Source organism: Chelmon rostratus, chromosome 5 (assembly GCF_017976325.1).
Source record: "Chelmon rostratus isolate fCheRos1 chromosome 5, fCheRos1.pri, whole genome shotgun sequence".
Lineage (NCBI taxonomy): Eukaryota > Metazoa > Chordata > Actinopteri > Chaetodontiformes > Chaetodontidae > Chelmon > Chelmon rostratus.
In genome coordinates, this window is record NC_055662.1 from 9,291,313 (window position 1) to 9,308,882 (window position 17,570).

A 17,570-nucleotide genomic window follows, 5' to 3' on the forward strand; every position below is an offset into this window, starting at 1 on the left:
GTTGGTTTTACATAAAATCCCAAAATGCACCGCGAGGGACGACACCAGGAGGCTTTGTTGCCCTGAGGATTGCCTGTCAGGTTATGTGCTAACATAAACTCTGACACCAAGGGACTCAGAAAAGGCAACATTACAGTTTGTGGGGTCATGATGACAACCAGTTAGTCCATATATTTCTTTTTTACCAGTCTTGTACTAATTTTACATTTGAAAGTATTTCATTGATAATTACACTACATGTACAATTATTTTTTTTCTTCAATTTTTATATCTCATTTGTCTTTATACTATGCCATACCATGTTACTACACTGTTAGCACATTTCAACTATATTACATTTTATATCCCGTAATATGTATATCATACTGTCTTGTATTACACTACACTGCACTACTGTTGTTTTACTACATTATGTGCTATTTTATATTTCTATATTAACACAAACACTGAGTCTCATTGCTTAGCTATATATTATTATAGTGCATGTTGTAAAAGCAGATGGTATCATATTACTCTTATGTGTACTATACTAATATTTAGAATATATTTAGGATTATTTCAAGGTCCTTCTCTTGTATACAAAGCTCCTAACTGACCAGGATCAAGCTACAATGCTAAATCCCTTGTTCACTATTTGCCTTCAAGAACACTGTGATCGTCTGCTGCTGATTTATTGGAGGTTTCCAGCAACAGCCGAAATAAAATCAGGGATGTAGACTTAGTTAGGTACGCTCTGGAACAGACTACCTATAGATATCAGGGAAGACAGCTCACGAAAATTTTTTTATAAGAAAGCTAAAACTTACCTCTTCACTTCACGTCTGAAAACTTTGTGCTTTGCCTCACACTTATGCACTGTTGCACCTCTTTAAATTGTTATATTTTACTTGATTTTATGCGTTCTATGTACTCTATTTTTAACTTTATTTCATTATTCAGTGGTTTTATTTTTCATCTTATGTTATACATTGGCTTTATTTTCATTCCTATCCTATTCCTATCATTATCAAGTGGGTTTTATTCTCCTTTTTATTTTACATTCATTTTCTCTTCCCATTCATTCGATGTTTGTTTTATATGAAGCGCTTGGTGCATGTGATTTGAGCTGGATTTCTTGTCTGAAAAGTGCTTTACAAACAAAGTTTATTATTATTATACTTCACTTCAGACAATACTGCAGCATTAATTAAAGGTACAACACTGGTCGTGGGTACTGTATGTAAACACACACAAGCCAGTGTGTAGCCTGCAATTCAATGCAATCAAACCCCAAACTGTAGCAGGCAGGTTGAAATGTGTAGCTGTAGACTGCAGGAGGTGTATGGAATATTTTGTCTGCCTCAAGCAGCAACAAAAAGTTGTTTCATTGTTGAATAATATGTTGATTGATTTTTCTAATCATTGTTAATAGTTTAGTCTATAAAGTTTCAGGAGATGGTAAAAAGGGAACATATGTTCATGTGTCTTGTATTGCCCGATCAACACTCAAAAACCCAGATGGGATGTACAAACCCTCCTGTTTGTCCTGGTTCTAATATTTCATTCGAAACACATCAAAGTTACAAATAGTACAATATCACATTTGAGAACTTACAAAATTATTAACAACTAAGGCATCAAGGTTGTAAGTGGACATTAAAATAAGACTGGGGGTAAAGCTATTTTCAAGGTCAAAAATTATAATTACATTATTGTTATTATTATTGTTCTTCTGAAGGATAACTATGAATTAGCTACAGTCGTTTTCAGATATTCACAAAAGTTTAAGGAATAAAAATTATAGTGAAAAAAGGTTTTAAAAAGTTCTAAGAATTGATAGGTATTTAAATTGATCAGGAGTCTGTTCAAGAGCGTCTCACTCGGCTCTGCGTCGTTCTACGTGTGGCGCGTTCAAGAGCGTCGTTGTTCTGAGGCGCTCTTATTTCTCCCACCGCAGCAGCAGCAGCGGCGTCTTGTCTTGGTGCGAGCGGAGATTCCCCCTCCAGCAGCAGCATCCATTTGAGCATCAGTGTAACAGTGGTCAAATCACCACATCTTCCCAGGACTGACCACTCCTCACTGGGATGTCGTCGTCGAGCAACGGCGGGGATTTGAGAACCCATGCCCGAGGAGACCACTCCGTTGTATTTTTTCGAGCGTGACTGGAAGGGAGCGGGGCGGCGATGGATGAAGGCAGGAGGAGACAAATAAAATTTTGATAATCGCTGGTTCTAGCTGGCTAACGCTAGCACGCTAACGTTAGCTAGCCCTCAGTTGGTTGTTTTTTTCCCTCCCCCGTTCACTGACCGATGTGGTGTTTTCCTCCACGAATAAACCCTCCCTAATGGCTTTTTACATTGATGTCGAGACATGCTGGAGTCAGTGAGGACATTTCTCTCAAGGATAAAGCACCGTAGCCGTCTGCTAGCCTCCCAGTGTTAACGCTCGTGAGCTAACCTTTTTTTTTTTTAATTCGTTAATTTTTTTCCTCGCTCATCCGTGAAGAACAAGATGCAGGCGGACCCGAAGTGCGCCTAACGGTGAACCTGAACTCGCATGGATACTCACTCCATGAAGGTCATGATACTGAGAGAATGATCATGCTGGAAAAACAGGTAAGAAATTCGCCGAGTGCGTGAAGTCAGTGGGTTCATATTCAAATGCACACCTGAACTCATTTGCATATTGGTAATTAAACCTTAATTAGACCCCTTTTGCGGCGTGTAATTGATCAAACGGACGTGCTTCAAGGTGAATTTGTGCAGTAATTCCTCAGGTGATCAATACCTTTTGTAATGATGACCCTGCTGCACATATTTCCCTCATTATAACATTCCTCCCAGCTCTCTCTCTCTCTCTCTCTCCTCGCTGCCCTGCTTTAAGCCCACCTCTCTCTCCCACTGTCCCTCCAGCTGCTGTTTGTTTTAGAAAGCACCCAAGTGAAGGCGTTCAAACTGCACAGTTTGGCATTGTGGTCATTTTTTTGTTTGTTGAAGTGGCCCAAGCAACACGTGACCGAATCAGGAACAGAATAAACAGCCTCACGATTGTGTTTCTTGCAGTCTGTTATCATTATAAAGCTGCAGCTGACAGTAAGATGCAATACTAATTACAATCTTGATTAATCTCTTAAACATTTCTCTGATTTATTGGTTAACTGTTAAATCTACAGTCACAGCAAGAGCCCAAAGTGACATCTTTGGTGTCTTAGTTTTCTTTGACCAACACTTCGAAAACCAGAGATTTTCAGTTTACAGTCACATAGAGCAGAGAAAAGCAGCAGATCATCACATTTTAGAAGCTTGAACCAATATAAAATAATTTGGATTATTACATTAATAAATTACATAACCAATGACCAATCACAAGTTCCCACGGTCAGGCGATAACTAACAGAGAAAAGCAGCTACTCCTCACTTTTGAGAGTCTGGAGTAAGAAATTTTGAATTTTATGATCCACATTATTCTATTAAAATTGTTGTTGGTTAATTTTCTGTCAGTTGATTAAGTAGTTAATCAGCTAATCCCTACAATACTTAAGTGATTAAGCATTTCAGTCATTTATCAAAAAAAACAAAATCAGGCATTTGCTAGTTTTGCCTTCTTCAACTTGAGGATCAGCTGCTTTGCTCTGTTTTATATCATTTGTTAATTGTCTGTTTTTTTAAGTGGTAGCGGGGACAAATCCAGATATTTGGTACATGATATCATCACTTCTGGATCTTGTGAGGACGGTTGTCATAATGTTGGTGGCCTACGATTTATTGGAATTATTTGGTTAAGGGTTAAGGGTGTTTACTTCCTCTTGTTTATCCCCCACAGCAGCATCAGTGAACATAAACAAAAGCTGACACATCAATAATACATCACAGCTCCAGAGATGTGACGTTTGTCTGCCTGAACAAGAGGAGATACTGGTGGAGATTTAGGAAGATGATTGTTGTTGCTGTGCCCTGGGAAACGCTTAGTCAAAGAATCCATTAGTTCCTCAACAGGAAATCAACCAATTTCTATTAATTGTTAATTACTGATTGTTGTTTTCCAAATGGAATTTTTCCCCCTGCAGTCCAAAGACATGCAGTGAAGTGAACTGGAAAATGTGAAGCTGCTGTAGGTGTGATTGTGTTTGTGTGTCAGTTATAGCTCAGTGCCTGAACGCAATAAGTGGGTGTAGAAAATGGATGGATGGATGAATGGTTATTAAGTCAGGAAGGAGAGCAGAGAGTTGCACTTTTTCAGTCTTAGCTGAAAACTTTTTAGCTTATCAGCTCCATGTGAGTTTGGGATTTTACTCCACTTCAGATTCTTAATACTACATGTTTGTGTTTTATTTACCTAATATCGTCATTCTAAATAGAGTTTTTTCTTTCCTGGTTTGAGGACAAAGTTAAATGATGTTAAACAGCTTGTGAAGCGCATTTGAGGCATAGTGTGGTGGGTTGGACTGGAATTAGTGTGACAATATTAAACCCTCAGTGCAGAACTTTTGTCTCCCCCTTCTGGCAGTGAGAGTAATAATATGTTCAGCGTTGACATGCTTATTACGCCATAGGCTTCGCCATACATCTATTTGCTATGGTCGACCCCATCGCTATGGCTGTGCCGCCCTTCACCTCTGGCAAACCAATCATTGCTGGTTGCTGTAAAATGCTTCACTACAGGTGTGCCGGCACAGGAACGTTGCCACTGACACCAGACTTAAAAAGTCTGGTATACTGACAAATACAGAGAGATTTACCTGGCAGGCTTAATCAGCACTGTGTTTGGCAAAGGCTTGAATGTAATGTACGTTCATTTGATTTCACGATATATATCTCAATATACGTGAAATCACATCCAAGCAGTGACCTGCATTCTAACTAAACTTTGATTTAGTTAGTTTCTAAATACAGCTTGGACTACATAACAAGACCATATCATCACAATTTGGTTTGGCTGAAATTTGAATTACTATATCACCTGGTAACCACTGCAGTTCATCCTGTGACCCTTTCAAGGAGTTTCTGGCACACAGGTTGAAAACCACTGTTGTAGATTATTATACAGATATTGCAGATATTATACAGGACATATTTTTAACGCGCTAAGCAGCATCTTTTTGTCAAGATTTGCAATATGATTAGCTAAAATCACAAACTGAGGCTTGAACTGCGTTGATGATGGAGTTTGCTGAAATGAATCACTCGTGGCGGCACGGTCACTTCACATCAACAGGAAATAACAAATCAATCCGGGAGAGTGAAGTACAAACTGTTTATGTGTGCTCCATCCAGAGACAGCAGGACTCACCGTTCATATTTATTTCCCTCTCTTGTCTGCTTGGTGTAAAATGTTGCATTTGCCAGGTTGTAATATGAAATATTGACGCAAATAATGTTTAAGAAAGTTTCACAGTGCGGTTTTAACAGAAAACATTCACGTTGTGCTTGTAACAGCATTTTTTAATGCTGCAACGTTTATTCCAACACAACTCATCAAGTAAACATGATGAATCGGTGTCAAAGGTCACCATTCAGCTTTCTCTGAGAGGCGAGCAGGATGAGAGTGGCTGCTTCAGGATGTGAGGCTTCCCGCTGGCTCTGTTTAAAGGGTCTATTTAACCCTCAATAGACACACGCACACGCACACACACGCACACACACACCAGTCCTCACACACATTGCCTTGTTTCCACTGTAAACAACCATTTCTTATTCTTCTTTTCTCCCCTCCACGTAAATCCTGTTTCCTCTCCCTGGTATTATTGATGTTTATCCTCTGTTGAAACATTTATTTGCCTTTTTTTTTTTTTTGCACTATTGTAGGAATTGAAGCTTTTCTGTTGCTGCCGCGGCGCTCCATTTTCTGCACGGCGCTCCAGAAACCACTCTGTTCTTGAAGCTTGACTTCACTCCAAGCATATCTGACTTCTTTGTCTGATGGAATGTGACAAGAATCAGACATTTTTTCTCTACTTTTTAGTCCCGAGGGTTTTTTCTTTTTCTGTTTTTTTTTTCTCTCCAGAAGCATTAGTTATGTGTGTGTGAGTGTGTGTGTGGAGGAAGGGCCTGTCCTTGAAATCGCTTGTCAGAAGCATTTTTGTACTGTGGAGAAGTGTATGAACAGTGTCGCAATATGCAGGCGCTGTGTAACATTTTGACTTGTTGCTGAGCAGTCCTGAGTTTTTCTCTATCACACTGTTCTGCTTGGCTTTTTCCTTTCCCGTCAGCCGTTTGTCCAGTCAGCAAACAGCTCTAATTTGTTTTTCAAATCTGCTCTTTAAAGCCGACTGTCCACGTTCGTAATTTCCAAGTGACCGGATCGGATTTGTGTGTGTAGACACTGTAATCATTTGCAGGCGTGTTCATGCTGACTGAAGGCAAGTTTTCCGCTCAGACTCAGTCTCTGCAGGCCAGAAACATGAAGTCTGGCTGCTGCTCATTTGCACTTCTCATTGATTTTTTTCAGTTTTTGAGGTGAAACACGCTGTCAGTGAGAGAAGAGGGATGCAACCTCTTCATCTGTCTGTTCTCTCTGCTCTGACACATGAGGTGTGATTAAAAAAAAGTCTGAGGTAACGCTGCAGACGAATTACATTTTATTTTCAAGATCTGCTTAAAACCATTGGATCCCATTTTTTGAAGAAAACATCTACTTTTGTGTTGTATTACAATTTGTGTAACAAAATGAAATGGATTAAAGCAGCCTCCCTGCAGATTATGCAACGATTTTAGGTGGTTCACAATATGTCAGCCATCCTGTTAGGGCTGGACGACTATATTGGGTATTGGCAACTGACTGAGTCCATCATCGACATCGACACATATCGCCCAACCAACAGAGTTATGGTTATTTTTAACTTTCTAGTTTTTCTTTCTGAGCATTTCTAAGCAAGTGAAGGCATCAGCTTTCCCTATTTTCATTTTTACAAACATTTTTCCTTTTTATTTGTGACTGTCAACATGGGACTGGAAATCTTTCAGGCTACTTCCTGTTGCAGAAAGGACACAGTAAATGATACATGCTTTTTACATTTCAGATGAATTCCCTCAGTGACTGCACTCAGAAACAAAATTATAATTAGTAATAAGGCAAGAATGGTATGCACACATTAATACAGGATCTTCCCCATGCAATTCTAAAACAATGCAAAGCCCCAAGCTCACCATTATCATTGTTGCTTGAATTAAATGTTATTGAGTCATAAATTGTCAACAGGAAATTCTGGCTTTGATCCTTTACCTCCTTAGTGAAGGTGTAATAACATGATAATGTCAATTTCAATACAGCAAAAATACTGAACACCTGAGGATGAACCATATTAGAGCTGACATTAATTGATTAGTCGATGGACAGAAAATTCATCTGCAGCTTTTTGTCAGTTGATTATTTGTTTTCTTCATTTTCAAAAAGGAAAATCTCCCCAAAAACTGTTTCCAGCCTCCCATGTGTGGGTATTTGCTGGTTTTCTTACATTACTATGATATTGAATTGAATATCTTTGAGGTTTTGAGTATTGGTTGTCAACAAACAATTTTAACACATCTTTGACTCCGTAATATTTTTTTTTAGCTTTTCATGCTATATTTAATTTTAATAGAATTTTTATTTTTTATTTGCTGTTACCAAACGATTAATAGAGACAATGAGAACATGTTTTTAATGTATCACATCATCATAGCAATACTTTTGACCTCTGTGTCTTGGGAGGTTTCTTCACCAAAGCAGCTTTACAGGAACAAAAGCAACCAGCTGTGGTGACAAAAACACGAGATAAAATCTGAGCTGAGCAAACGCAGAGCTGCACAGTTCAACAGACTCTGGACGGAATGTGCTATGAGTTTCACATCCCCACTTCTTCTTACGGTGATGTTGTCGATCTGATCCTCCTGTTGCATGAGGTGTTGTGGACACCCCTCACCCACTCATCGGCGTCATGAAGCAGCATTTAGCCTGACAAGCTCTCACTGCACGCTGAGAGCAGTAATGACAGGTTAGCGTCACGTGTTGCAGATGAACTGACCTCTTGCATACCTGCACCGCCCGTCCTGCCTTTGTCTCAGGCCACGGGAAGCGGACCTGCAGGTTACAGCCCGGCTTCCTGTCCTGGCTTGGTATCTGTTGAGGAGTGGAGGGGGGGAGGGGGTTGGTCTTATATAGCCTTATGAAGAGCCGGCTTTGCCTCCCTGTTTCCATGACAACGGCTCTCCTACAGTATTCAGCTGTGGGACGGCCTCTGCATCTGAAAGCAGTTCCCAGTGGTGTCTCAGGCCCTCTCGCTTTTTCAGCTTCAGCTGCACTCTCTTCTCCTTCTTCTTCTACTGTCTCTGTCTTTTTAGAAGCAACAGCACTCCATCTTCACACACTCTTGGTCTTTTAATTCTCGACTTCAAACACCATTTGCATCTGAATCAGGGCTGACATCCGCCTTTGTTTTTCGTTTAGATTCCCAAAGACTACAAGCTTGGACTTGTAGCCAGAGCCCACGTAAAATATTTAGACCGACTGTCCTGAAAACATGCAAATATCAGCCAAGTGAAAGAAAGAAAAGCCTCAAAATGAGGGATGAGTGAGCATGATGCTCTTTTTTGCTTGTTTTGCAGGATCATCAGGTTTTATTATGCAACAAGCAGTATTTCCCCAAAGGCACAGTTAATAATTACCCAGCATGGTTGTTGACACTCAGTTTTGTTCAGTACGTTTGTACGATGAGGAAACACAAAAGCAAAGTGGTCAAAGAGTGTTCAAGTGAAAACTGACAGCGTGACTCGTGTGATAGGTGAGATAAAAAGAAAAAAACAAGCTCTCACAAACAACATACAGACACGCTTTCACGGCTCTGAGGCGGAATGTTTTTCAGGTCAAAGCAAATTTACTTCCTTTCTGTCACCATTTCAGCCATTTGAGGTAAAAGCTGTGTGACCTACATACGACGAGGTTGACCAGAAATATGTTTGAGAGTTTGCAGGAGGCTGTTTGAGCTTTCAGGTGCCGGCTGCAAAGATGATTGAGAAAATATTAAAATGTCAATGTGGAATCCGGTTGGAAGGATAAATGTTTCTGATGAAATTAGCCCTGCAGCTGTGGGGAACCCCTCACCCACACAAAGCAGAGAAAACATCGAATGCAGGCTGAGAATGGTCAGTTAATGGCCAAGGTAAATGTGCTGTAGAGGTTAGGTTTCTCTTTAATTGCAGCCAGAAGCCTCAGTCCAGCAGGTTTTGGTCCCCTTCCTACTAGCAGGGGTATGATGGAAGTGTTGCAGTGTGTTTGCTGATGAGCAAAGAAAGCTTTCAGTGTAGTGCACTTGGAGGATGAAACTAAAATCAAAGTAGAATGAGAATGAGTAGAATGAAGCACAAGTGTCATGATGTACTTGCTTTTTTACAAATGGGTTAAATGGCTGCAAAACGAGTAGCATAACACACTCGCCTGCATGCTTTGAATGTACTGGAGGACTTGAACCCACTAGTTTTAATATAATCAATAACACGTGCATGCTCGAAAAGGTTAAATTGTGTATAGGGCTGCAGCTAATGATTATTTTCATTGTCAACTAACCTGGAGATTATTCTTTGACTAATTTATCAAAACTAAGACATACTAGAGACCATCTTCATCTGGGATCACACCAGCCTGTCAACATGCTGACTCTGAGAACACACTCAGAAGTCATTACTACATTACTGCATTAGCACTCAGTTCTCATGGGTCGTACCACGCCCATCTTCAAAGTCAGCCGTCATTTTCTCAACTGCACACGTGTAACGTTTCATGTCTGCATCTTGCACGGTTGTGAAGCTATTACGCTGATAAAATCTGCCCACAAACAGACATATTACACTTGGCTCAAAAGTACTCAGAACCACTTCTGTGGTAGTTCCTGCTGTAACAGGTGTTTTCAGGACCACATTTGCCATGATGGCACACATGCAGACTCATGAGGTGAAAACAGCACTAAAACTGGTAAACTGTTTCGTCTATAAAATGGCAGACAATAGCGAGAAATGCCCCATCTTCAAAAACCTTGTTCAACTAATTGTCAAGAAGATACTCAGTTTGCTATCCCTGTCACACTACAACAACTTTTGATTATCAGAGGAACTGTCGGTTCATTTTCTGATGATCGATTAATTGACTAATTGTTGCAGCTCTAGTTGTGCACACACAGCGAGACTAACAGCAAACAATAATCTACTAATGAACTGGCCAGTTAATTAATGAGCAGATGATAGGACCTTAGAGTTGTTCTAATCTGCTGTCATATTAGACAGACTGTCAAAGGCAACACAGCTGATAGAACAGCATAGATGAGCAGACAGATTCACACAAACACCACTCACACTCAGAAGTGTGACTTCTGCACAAGTGATGATCTGTGACATTTCCATACTCATCAGCGGTGCTTAGTCATTCACCTTGAAAGCTTTAGCATTTACGTGAGGGATAATGTAGAGTGAGCAGGGTCCTATGGAGAAATAAACCCCGACAGGATGACATAGAAGCTTCTATTCATCTTCAAGGGGTTTATTTCTCCAGAGGAACCTGCTCACTATACATTATCCCGCTTAGAACAGGGCTTACTACTAAAGCATTCAAAAATATGACACAAAATAGTGATTAAAACATAGTTTAATGATCTGTCACCTCTGACAGATCTGAAAGTAGTTATTCAGTTATTCAGTTATTCGGCGAAATCATGTCAAATGTGGAGAAGTGACAGGATAGCCCAGACCTGAGAGAGACGTAGCTGGCGACAGAGTTTGATTTACCGCTAATTTTTTGTACTGATGGTTAAAAGTCCCACAGCAGCTGATTTCTGCGTTCAGCGTCATACATTAAAAAATCTGTCTCCAGTTTTGTCTCCACTTAGCAGTCTTTTAGCATTTTGATCGCTCATGCTGTGTTTTCCTTGATGTTTTTTCATGTCTGTCCGCTTTAATTTGGTCAATCTCGCTTCTCCTGTCGGTCCAGTTGTTCTTCACTTTTCTCGTCTTTTTTGCTGGGGACATGTCAAGTGTTTGGTCCTCTCCAAAAAAATTAAAAGTAATGTCCGGATAATGCTCCATATTTTGCCACTCAAATCAGCTGGCGATTTGTTATTGAGCTCGGTACATTAACGGATTGCCCCTTTAGTCTATGACTGTTGCTATGGCTTCCCTAACAACAGAGTCTTGCGCAGCCGGTGGTCTCTCAAGAAATAAACACTGCTGAATTTTGCCGATTGACCAATCAGAATTGAGTATTTAAAAGTTTTCTAAGAGTGTTCTGATGCTAAATAAACACCTGATGGGTCGGTAGCTCCCACACAGGAGGAGTGTCTGACACTAATAGGTTGTTTTGTCCCAGTGTTTATGTCTTGCATTATTTGCTCCTATGCCTCATTTGCTATTAGCAGAGCAAGAGAAATAAACTTTGCTCACCTAGATGTGGCTAACAGAGAAATAAAGTGCGAGTGCTGTCTAACTAAGTGCAAAATGCAACCCTCAAACATCCACAGAAAAGGTAGAACAGACACACTGATTGACTGACAGGTGGTCTCTGACTGTGAGACGGGTGGAGCACAGCATTGACTTTCTAAACACCATCAGAGATTTGATAATGCTCAACAGAAAGGCTGGAGTCAGCATCACAGCAACTGGAGCATTTTCAGACTTCACTGGCCACTTTCATCATCCCAGCAGATATTCACAAAAGAAAACAATTTTCAGATGAGGGCTGGAAACTCGCCAGAACGTCTGGTTTCACATTTACCAGCAGCATTAATGAGCGTGGAGGCTGATTCATACATCAGCCTCAGAAGCAGTCACCCTGCTTCATCCTTAATGGGCTCACACAGACCGTCTGGCACTACAGGAGCAAAACAGAGCTGGTCCTTCTCTCTTGATTAAATCGCTGCAGCATAACGAAGCAAAAAAGAGTCAGACGGCAACCCAGAGCCGCTCTTTGTACCTGCTGCATTTCATTTGGCAAGGTTTTTTTTTTTTTGTCGTCTGGCAGAGCCACTGTGGCAAGTCACTTCAGTCTGGATGTTAGAGGGAAGAGAGAAAGCAAACACACTGCGGTCGTGGCATAACAGCTGAGCGTTGGGCAATACCTCCAGAAGACGGAAAGAGAAGAGAGCAGCTGCTGACAGTTAAGACGTTCCCTGGTGAGGGAGGAAGGAGGGAGGAGGAGGGGAGGAAAGACGAGAGGAGGGAGGGAAACGAGGGGAGTGCAGGGTCGTTGGTGGCTGCCTGGAAGAGGAGGAAGGAGGTGGAGGTGGAGGGGTTCCTCTTCTTTCTCTGAGACGGATTCCTCGCAGTCTTCGGCGAGAGGCAGAGCGAGCGAGCAGCCAGCTTGGGGAGTTCCTTCTTGATTTTTGTCTTTATTTTAATTTTTTTTTGTATTATTTTTGTGGTGTACGTTTGATGTGCGAGCGGCGGCTCCGCGGTGCGTGCAGCATGGAAACCAAGTCCCTGTTCAACCTGCACAGAGCTCTCGCTCAGCCCGTCAAGATGTGCATGTTCGATTTCCCCGTCACCATCCTGGACGACCTGGTGAGCTCCACCAAGACACCGCAGTGAGCTGGCTGTGTGTGTGTGTGTGTGTGTGTGTGCTGCATTGTGCATTGTTTCTGTATAAAAGTGTGTGTTAGTGATAGATTTTGATGGCATGATTATAGTCTGAGAAAAGATCCTGGTTTCATGATTATAATGCATTAAATTAATTCACACCACTACATATAAAACCACCTGAACATTTGGAATTAGAGGTTTGATGATATTTTTGTCCCCACAACATTTCTTTTAGGCTTTTTGTTTAACAGTTGTTGCCTTTCGACAGTTACTAAATTACACAATACAAGATAATGAATAAAAATAAACAACAAGTCTGTGTATCTCTTTGGAAGAAATAGAAGCTACCTCTATAAATGCTACCTCCATGTCAGGTTTCCCTTTTGAACAAAACAAATGGAGTCAAAGCCAGCAGGACCTCCGTCTGCATCAGACAGATCAGCGGTCGAACAAAATTTTTTCGTATTTACAGTTTGTGTATTTTTTCTACATCTCTTTCAGGCCTGAGGTGAGATCTGGTAAAATGTGATTGAAAAAAGCATCTAGTTAGCTTTTGTTTGCTAGGTATTTCCCTTCTGAACAAAATAAGGAGTCAAAGGCTGCAGGGCCGCTGTCTGTATCAAGACTCTTTTCACAAATTCCACAATAATTGACAGACTTTCAGCTGACATTACTGTGCATTTTACTCTTGTACTGAACACTAGTTCTGAAGGCATGCTTGTAGCTGCTGTGATGTACACAGTCAAGGACCACGTTGAGACTGGGATCCAGCACGTCCAGTGGGACCAAATGCAAATCTCGCTGGAGCGTGTGCTGTAAACTTTGCTGTGGGCAGGAGCGAGTGGTCAAAACATAAACTACGGGATTTCCATGGGATGAAAATTGTAAAAATGAGTTCCTTTATGTGTGAGTCAGTGATCACACTGTCTTGAAATAACTGCTGGTTTATTGAGAACGAACACCACAGGAACAGATTGGACATTAAGCAAGTCCTCTTACATGACTCTCAACTAGACTGAACCCAGGCACGTTCATTGGTGTTGCCATGGATACACATACATGATACAGTGGCTCATAATGATGGACAATCATTTAGCCAAATGATTTCAAATCAAAGTGTTGTCCTCCGGGACCCAACGCAAATCTCGCAGGAGCGGGCGGTTTAAACTTTGCTGCGGGCAGGAGTGGGCAGTCTGGAACACGCTGCGAGAGTGGGCAGTAATGGTCAGAAATCCAGCAGGAGCGGGATTAAGGAAACAGTCCCCTGCAGAGCCGTAATACGGAGGTACGTAGCCACTTTCGAAAGCAGTTGGCATTTCCTCCACATGTGCCTTGCACCAAGCCAGAGGGTCAGCGTCCAGCTGTGTCTGGAGGTTCTTGTGTTGTAAGCGCCGGTGCTTCATCACTGCTCGCCTTGACTGTTCCATCCAGATTCTGAGCAAACCTTCTCTTAAACTTCTAATACACAAAACTGGATGTGTTCTTTTTAAAGGTTTTTTTTGCTTTATTTTAGACAGTGACAGCTACAGAGAGGCAGGGAAGGCAGATGAGAGAGAGAGGGGACGACGTGCAGTAAAGGGCCCAGTCCGGAATCAAACCTGCGCTCAGCCTTAATACATGCGCACCTCCTACCCGAAGGATACGTTCAGCACTTTCTTTTCCTCTCTGCATCTTGGCTGCCGTTGTGGATTTTCTCTCATCTGTGTCATTTGATTAGTGTGAGTGCTGTCCTCTTTGTGATCTTCAGGTATCTCACTGTTGATGCGCTCCCAGACTGGATTTAGGTGGGAAAGTGTGAAATCATGGACAGGGCCAAAGAACTGGCTTACTTCCTCCTGGACAGTGAAGTCATTGTCTTCAGGCATGAGATGCCATGTGCGTCTGTCTCCTGCTAGATGGCCCGGGAACCTGGATGAATGTGGAAATCATTTCAAATGTGGATCCCCACCTGGTGACCACATTGTGAATCAGTGCGTGCTCAGGGATGTTCAGTTCTGCCTCCTTCTCTTTAAGCCCTCGCTTCCGTTTCCAGCCTCGTGAAAATCCTTTCATCAAATGTCGGCATGCTCCTTGAAGACTTTGGAAGTTGCCAGATTTAAATCGTGACAAAAACAAGAAAACCAAAGAAAAGGGAAAGTTCAGAGGTTTTCTGCATGTTACTGGCGTTGTCTGTTGTAATTACAGAGTCTCTTTCTATCCTCTATCCTGCAGTCCTGGAGCATGTTTTCCATCATTTCAGTGAAATGCCTCGCCGGGTGGACACACACACACACTTCACCAAGGATTCTGCAACAGTGGGTTGAACTACAGCAGCAGCAGTTAGTCTGAGGCTAAAAGTGAAAAAGAAAAAACTACAATTAATTATTCAAGAGATTCAAGATTCAAGATCATCTTTATTATCACTGAGCATAGCATGTCAATGAAATTTGTATTGCAACCCCCATGTTAGAAACAATAAGAAATATAAGATGGTAATAATAAAATGAAATAAAGATACTAGAATAAACTAAACTAACATGCAGATAAAAATATGTATAAATGCAATAAAAAATATACCAGAGATGAAAATATGCTAAGGCAATAAGACTATACTAGAACAACAGTAAAATATGACACAGCATAGAATATACCAGCAGCATTATTCCTGCCAAGATGAACTTCGATTGGACATTGCAGTCATGACTAAGATTTAAATATACAGTATTTTAAAAATATAATTAATATAAGGTTAAGACTGACTTTATTGATCCCCTAGGGGAAAATATTACTAATGTATTAGCAGTGTTATTATATTGTAATAGTCATCCATACCTATTTTTATAAAAAAAACATTTTTAATAATATATCTTAAATTGTTAATCTATTTTGCATGTGGCCTGAGGAAATCCTTTATTATTATTATTGAATAATAATAATAACATGTGCAGTTGGATGATGAGCTCGCAGTAAATTGAAAATGTTTGACCCTTTTTTGCTTTTGCAGATTGGAAATCCGTCTTGTTGAACAACCCCCTGCTCATTCTTTGTGCACCCCAAATGCTCCCATACCGACGACTTAAGGTGTTTTTTTGGTGGAAAAAGGGCTTCAGTGTTGGGTCCCTCACTTTAGATGAAACCACGTCTACTTCCATATGATGAAAGCCTTACTGCGTTCCCATGGAAACTGCATTCACCTCGGTCCCGTGAAATGTGACAGCTACATTAGTTTGGAAAATAGTGATATGGGGCTCTGAATTAGAGGAATTTACTGGAATTCACCAACTGAGGGGCTTAATGGGAACGCAGCTGCCGAGGCTTTCGTCATCCTGAGGTGGGTGTGGTTTCATATGAAGTGGTAGGAAAAATGATGTACACAGTCCCTCAGGCATTGTTTAGCTAATGTAGCCCCTCCCCCACACCCTCAAACACAGTTGAGGGGAGTCTCTCTTGTGACAGCACATGTAACTTTGCTCACTGGAACTTGTTGCTGCACAGCGTTTTAAGCTGGTGCACCAGCATTTTTTCCAAACCGCCTGTAGTCTGCCTGTTGTGCTGGCAGTTGTCTGTATTTCTTTAATTTTCTTCCCTGCGCAACCGTTTTCTTCGAAAAATAAAGTACCATAATGCCCCATTTTAAGAATGAAAACACTTGGTGTAACTGAGTCTTCACGGTTCCAAAAGCTTCATGTTTCAAAGTATTAGCTAACGGTGAAAACAGTTAATCGCTGCACCCCTAGAGTGTGTGCGTGTGTGTGTGGATGTGGGCATGTAGGTTGGGCTATGTAATAGAAAAAGATGGCGGATTTAAGACCCTTAAGTATGTGTTTATGTGTGTCCAGTCCCGCAGTGTGTGTTTGTGTGTACACGCCAGTGTATCTGGGCTGGCCCACAGCTGTATGTATGTATTTATTTGTGCACCATAAATACAAATGAATACTGTATGCGTGTTTGTATGCTTTACGTATTTACTTTCTGGTCTGATCCAGACCAGAGAAGTTGATTTTGCTACGTTTTTGTACCCAGTTTGTTTTGTTTCACACATCAAACCAATTAACAGCCAGTTAAGGCTTGTAAACAAAAGTCACATGACTCACTATGAGCACTTTGGAAACTGCCAGCAGGTTATAGATTTGAACTCCAGCTGTAATGTTAAGGAAACATGATGCATTTTTTTATGTCATTTTCCTTTTCTGCTGTTCATCAAGTGACATCTCACCTCATCACGACTCTCAGTTTGCCCTTGGGTGATTATGTTTGCCTGGATTTGCTTCTGGCGATCAGATTTCAAAATCTGTCACCTTATGACAGTGTGCTGTGTGGTTGTTTCACATGGGAACATACGGTTATTGTTGTTGTTGTTTTTTTATATCTGCCAAGTTTGCCTCACATTTTTCTTACTAAGAAGAATTATTAAGAAAAAAGAGATCAGCTGTGTATATTTGTCTGTCTGTATGTGTGTGTGTGTGTGTGTGTGTGTGTGTGTGTGTGTGTGTGTGTGTGTGTGTGTGTTCCAGGCTGCTGCTGCCACCATTGTCTCCCTGCAGAGGAGGACGTGCCCTTTTATACTTTGACATGTTTGCGCATGTATGTAATAATCCCATGGTGCCTAATTAATGTGTTCCTGTGTCAGCTTGTTAATAAATCCTGAGACTGAAAACAAGAGATCTTCTGCTGTTAAACCTGCAGGCTCATTTTAGATCATTACTTCCTCTGTTCTTATGTCCCCTTTGAGCAATGTTGCTTTTATCATCCATTTAAATGACAATGCTTTATATGCTTTATGTGTTAGACTGTGCCCTCTTATTTAGGATAATGTTAATGCCACAGCATACAATGATATTGTAGGCATGATAATGAGTGTTTCTCCCTTTCCTGCTTCAACATAACCCCCCTGTGCACGAAGCCAGATCCATAAAGAAATGGTTTTTGGTGTAGAAGAACTTGACTGGCCATCACAGAGCCCTTGTTTCTCAATGGGAGCAAATCCCTGCTGCCAGGTTAGAACCCTTTCAGGTTAGAGCCTGAAAGCAGATGAGTGGCGGCTGTCATAACAGCAGATTGATGCCAAATCAACAT

The 17,570-nt window shown here is 41.1% G+C and overlaps 1 protein-coding gene across 1 annotated transcript in view; it reads left to right on the top strand.

The window, feature by feature from the left end:
* The first annotated feature begins 2,510 nt into the window (after positions 1–2,510).
* LOC121606575 (ral guanine nucleotide dissociation stimulator-like) overlaps positions 2,511–17,570 on the top strand; it is a 56,689-nt gene continuing 41,629 nt past the window's right edge. The window contains exon 1 of the mRNA XM_041936971.1: positions 2,511–2,594. Coding sequence (XP_041792905.1) covers positions 2,574–2,594 — 21 coding nt within the window. The 5' untranslated portion in view covers positions 2,511–2,573. The remainder of the gene's footprint in view (positions 2,595–17,570) is intronic.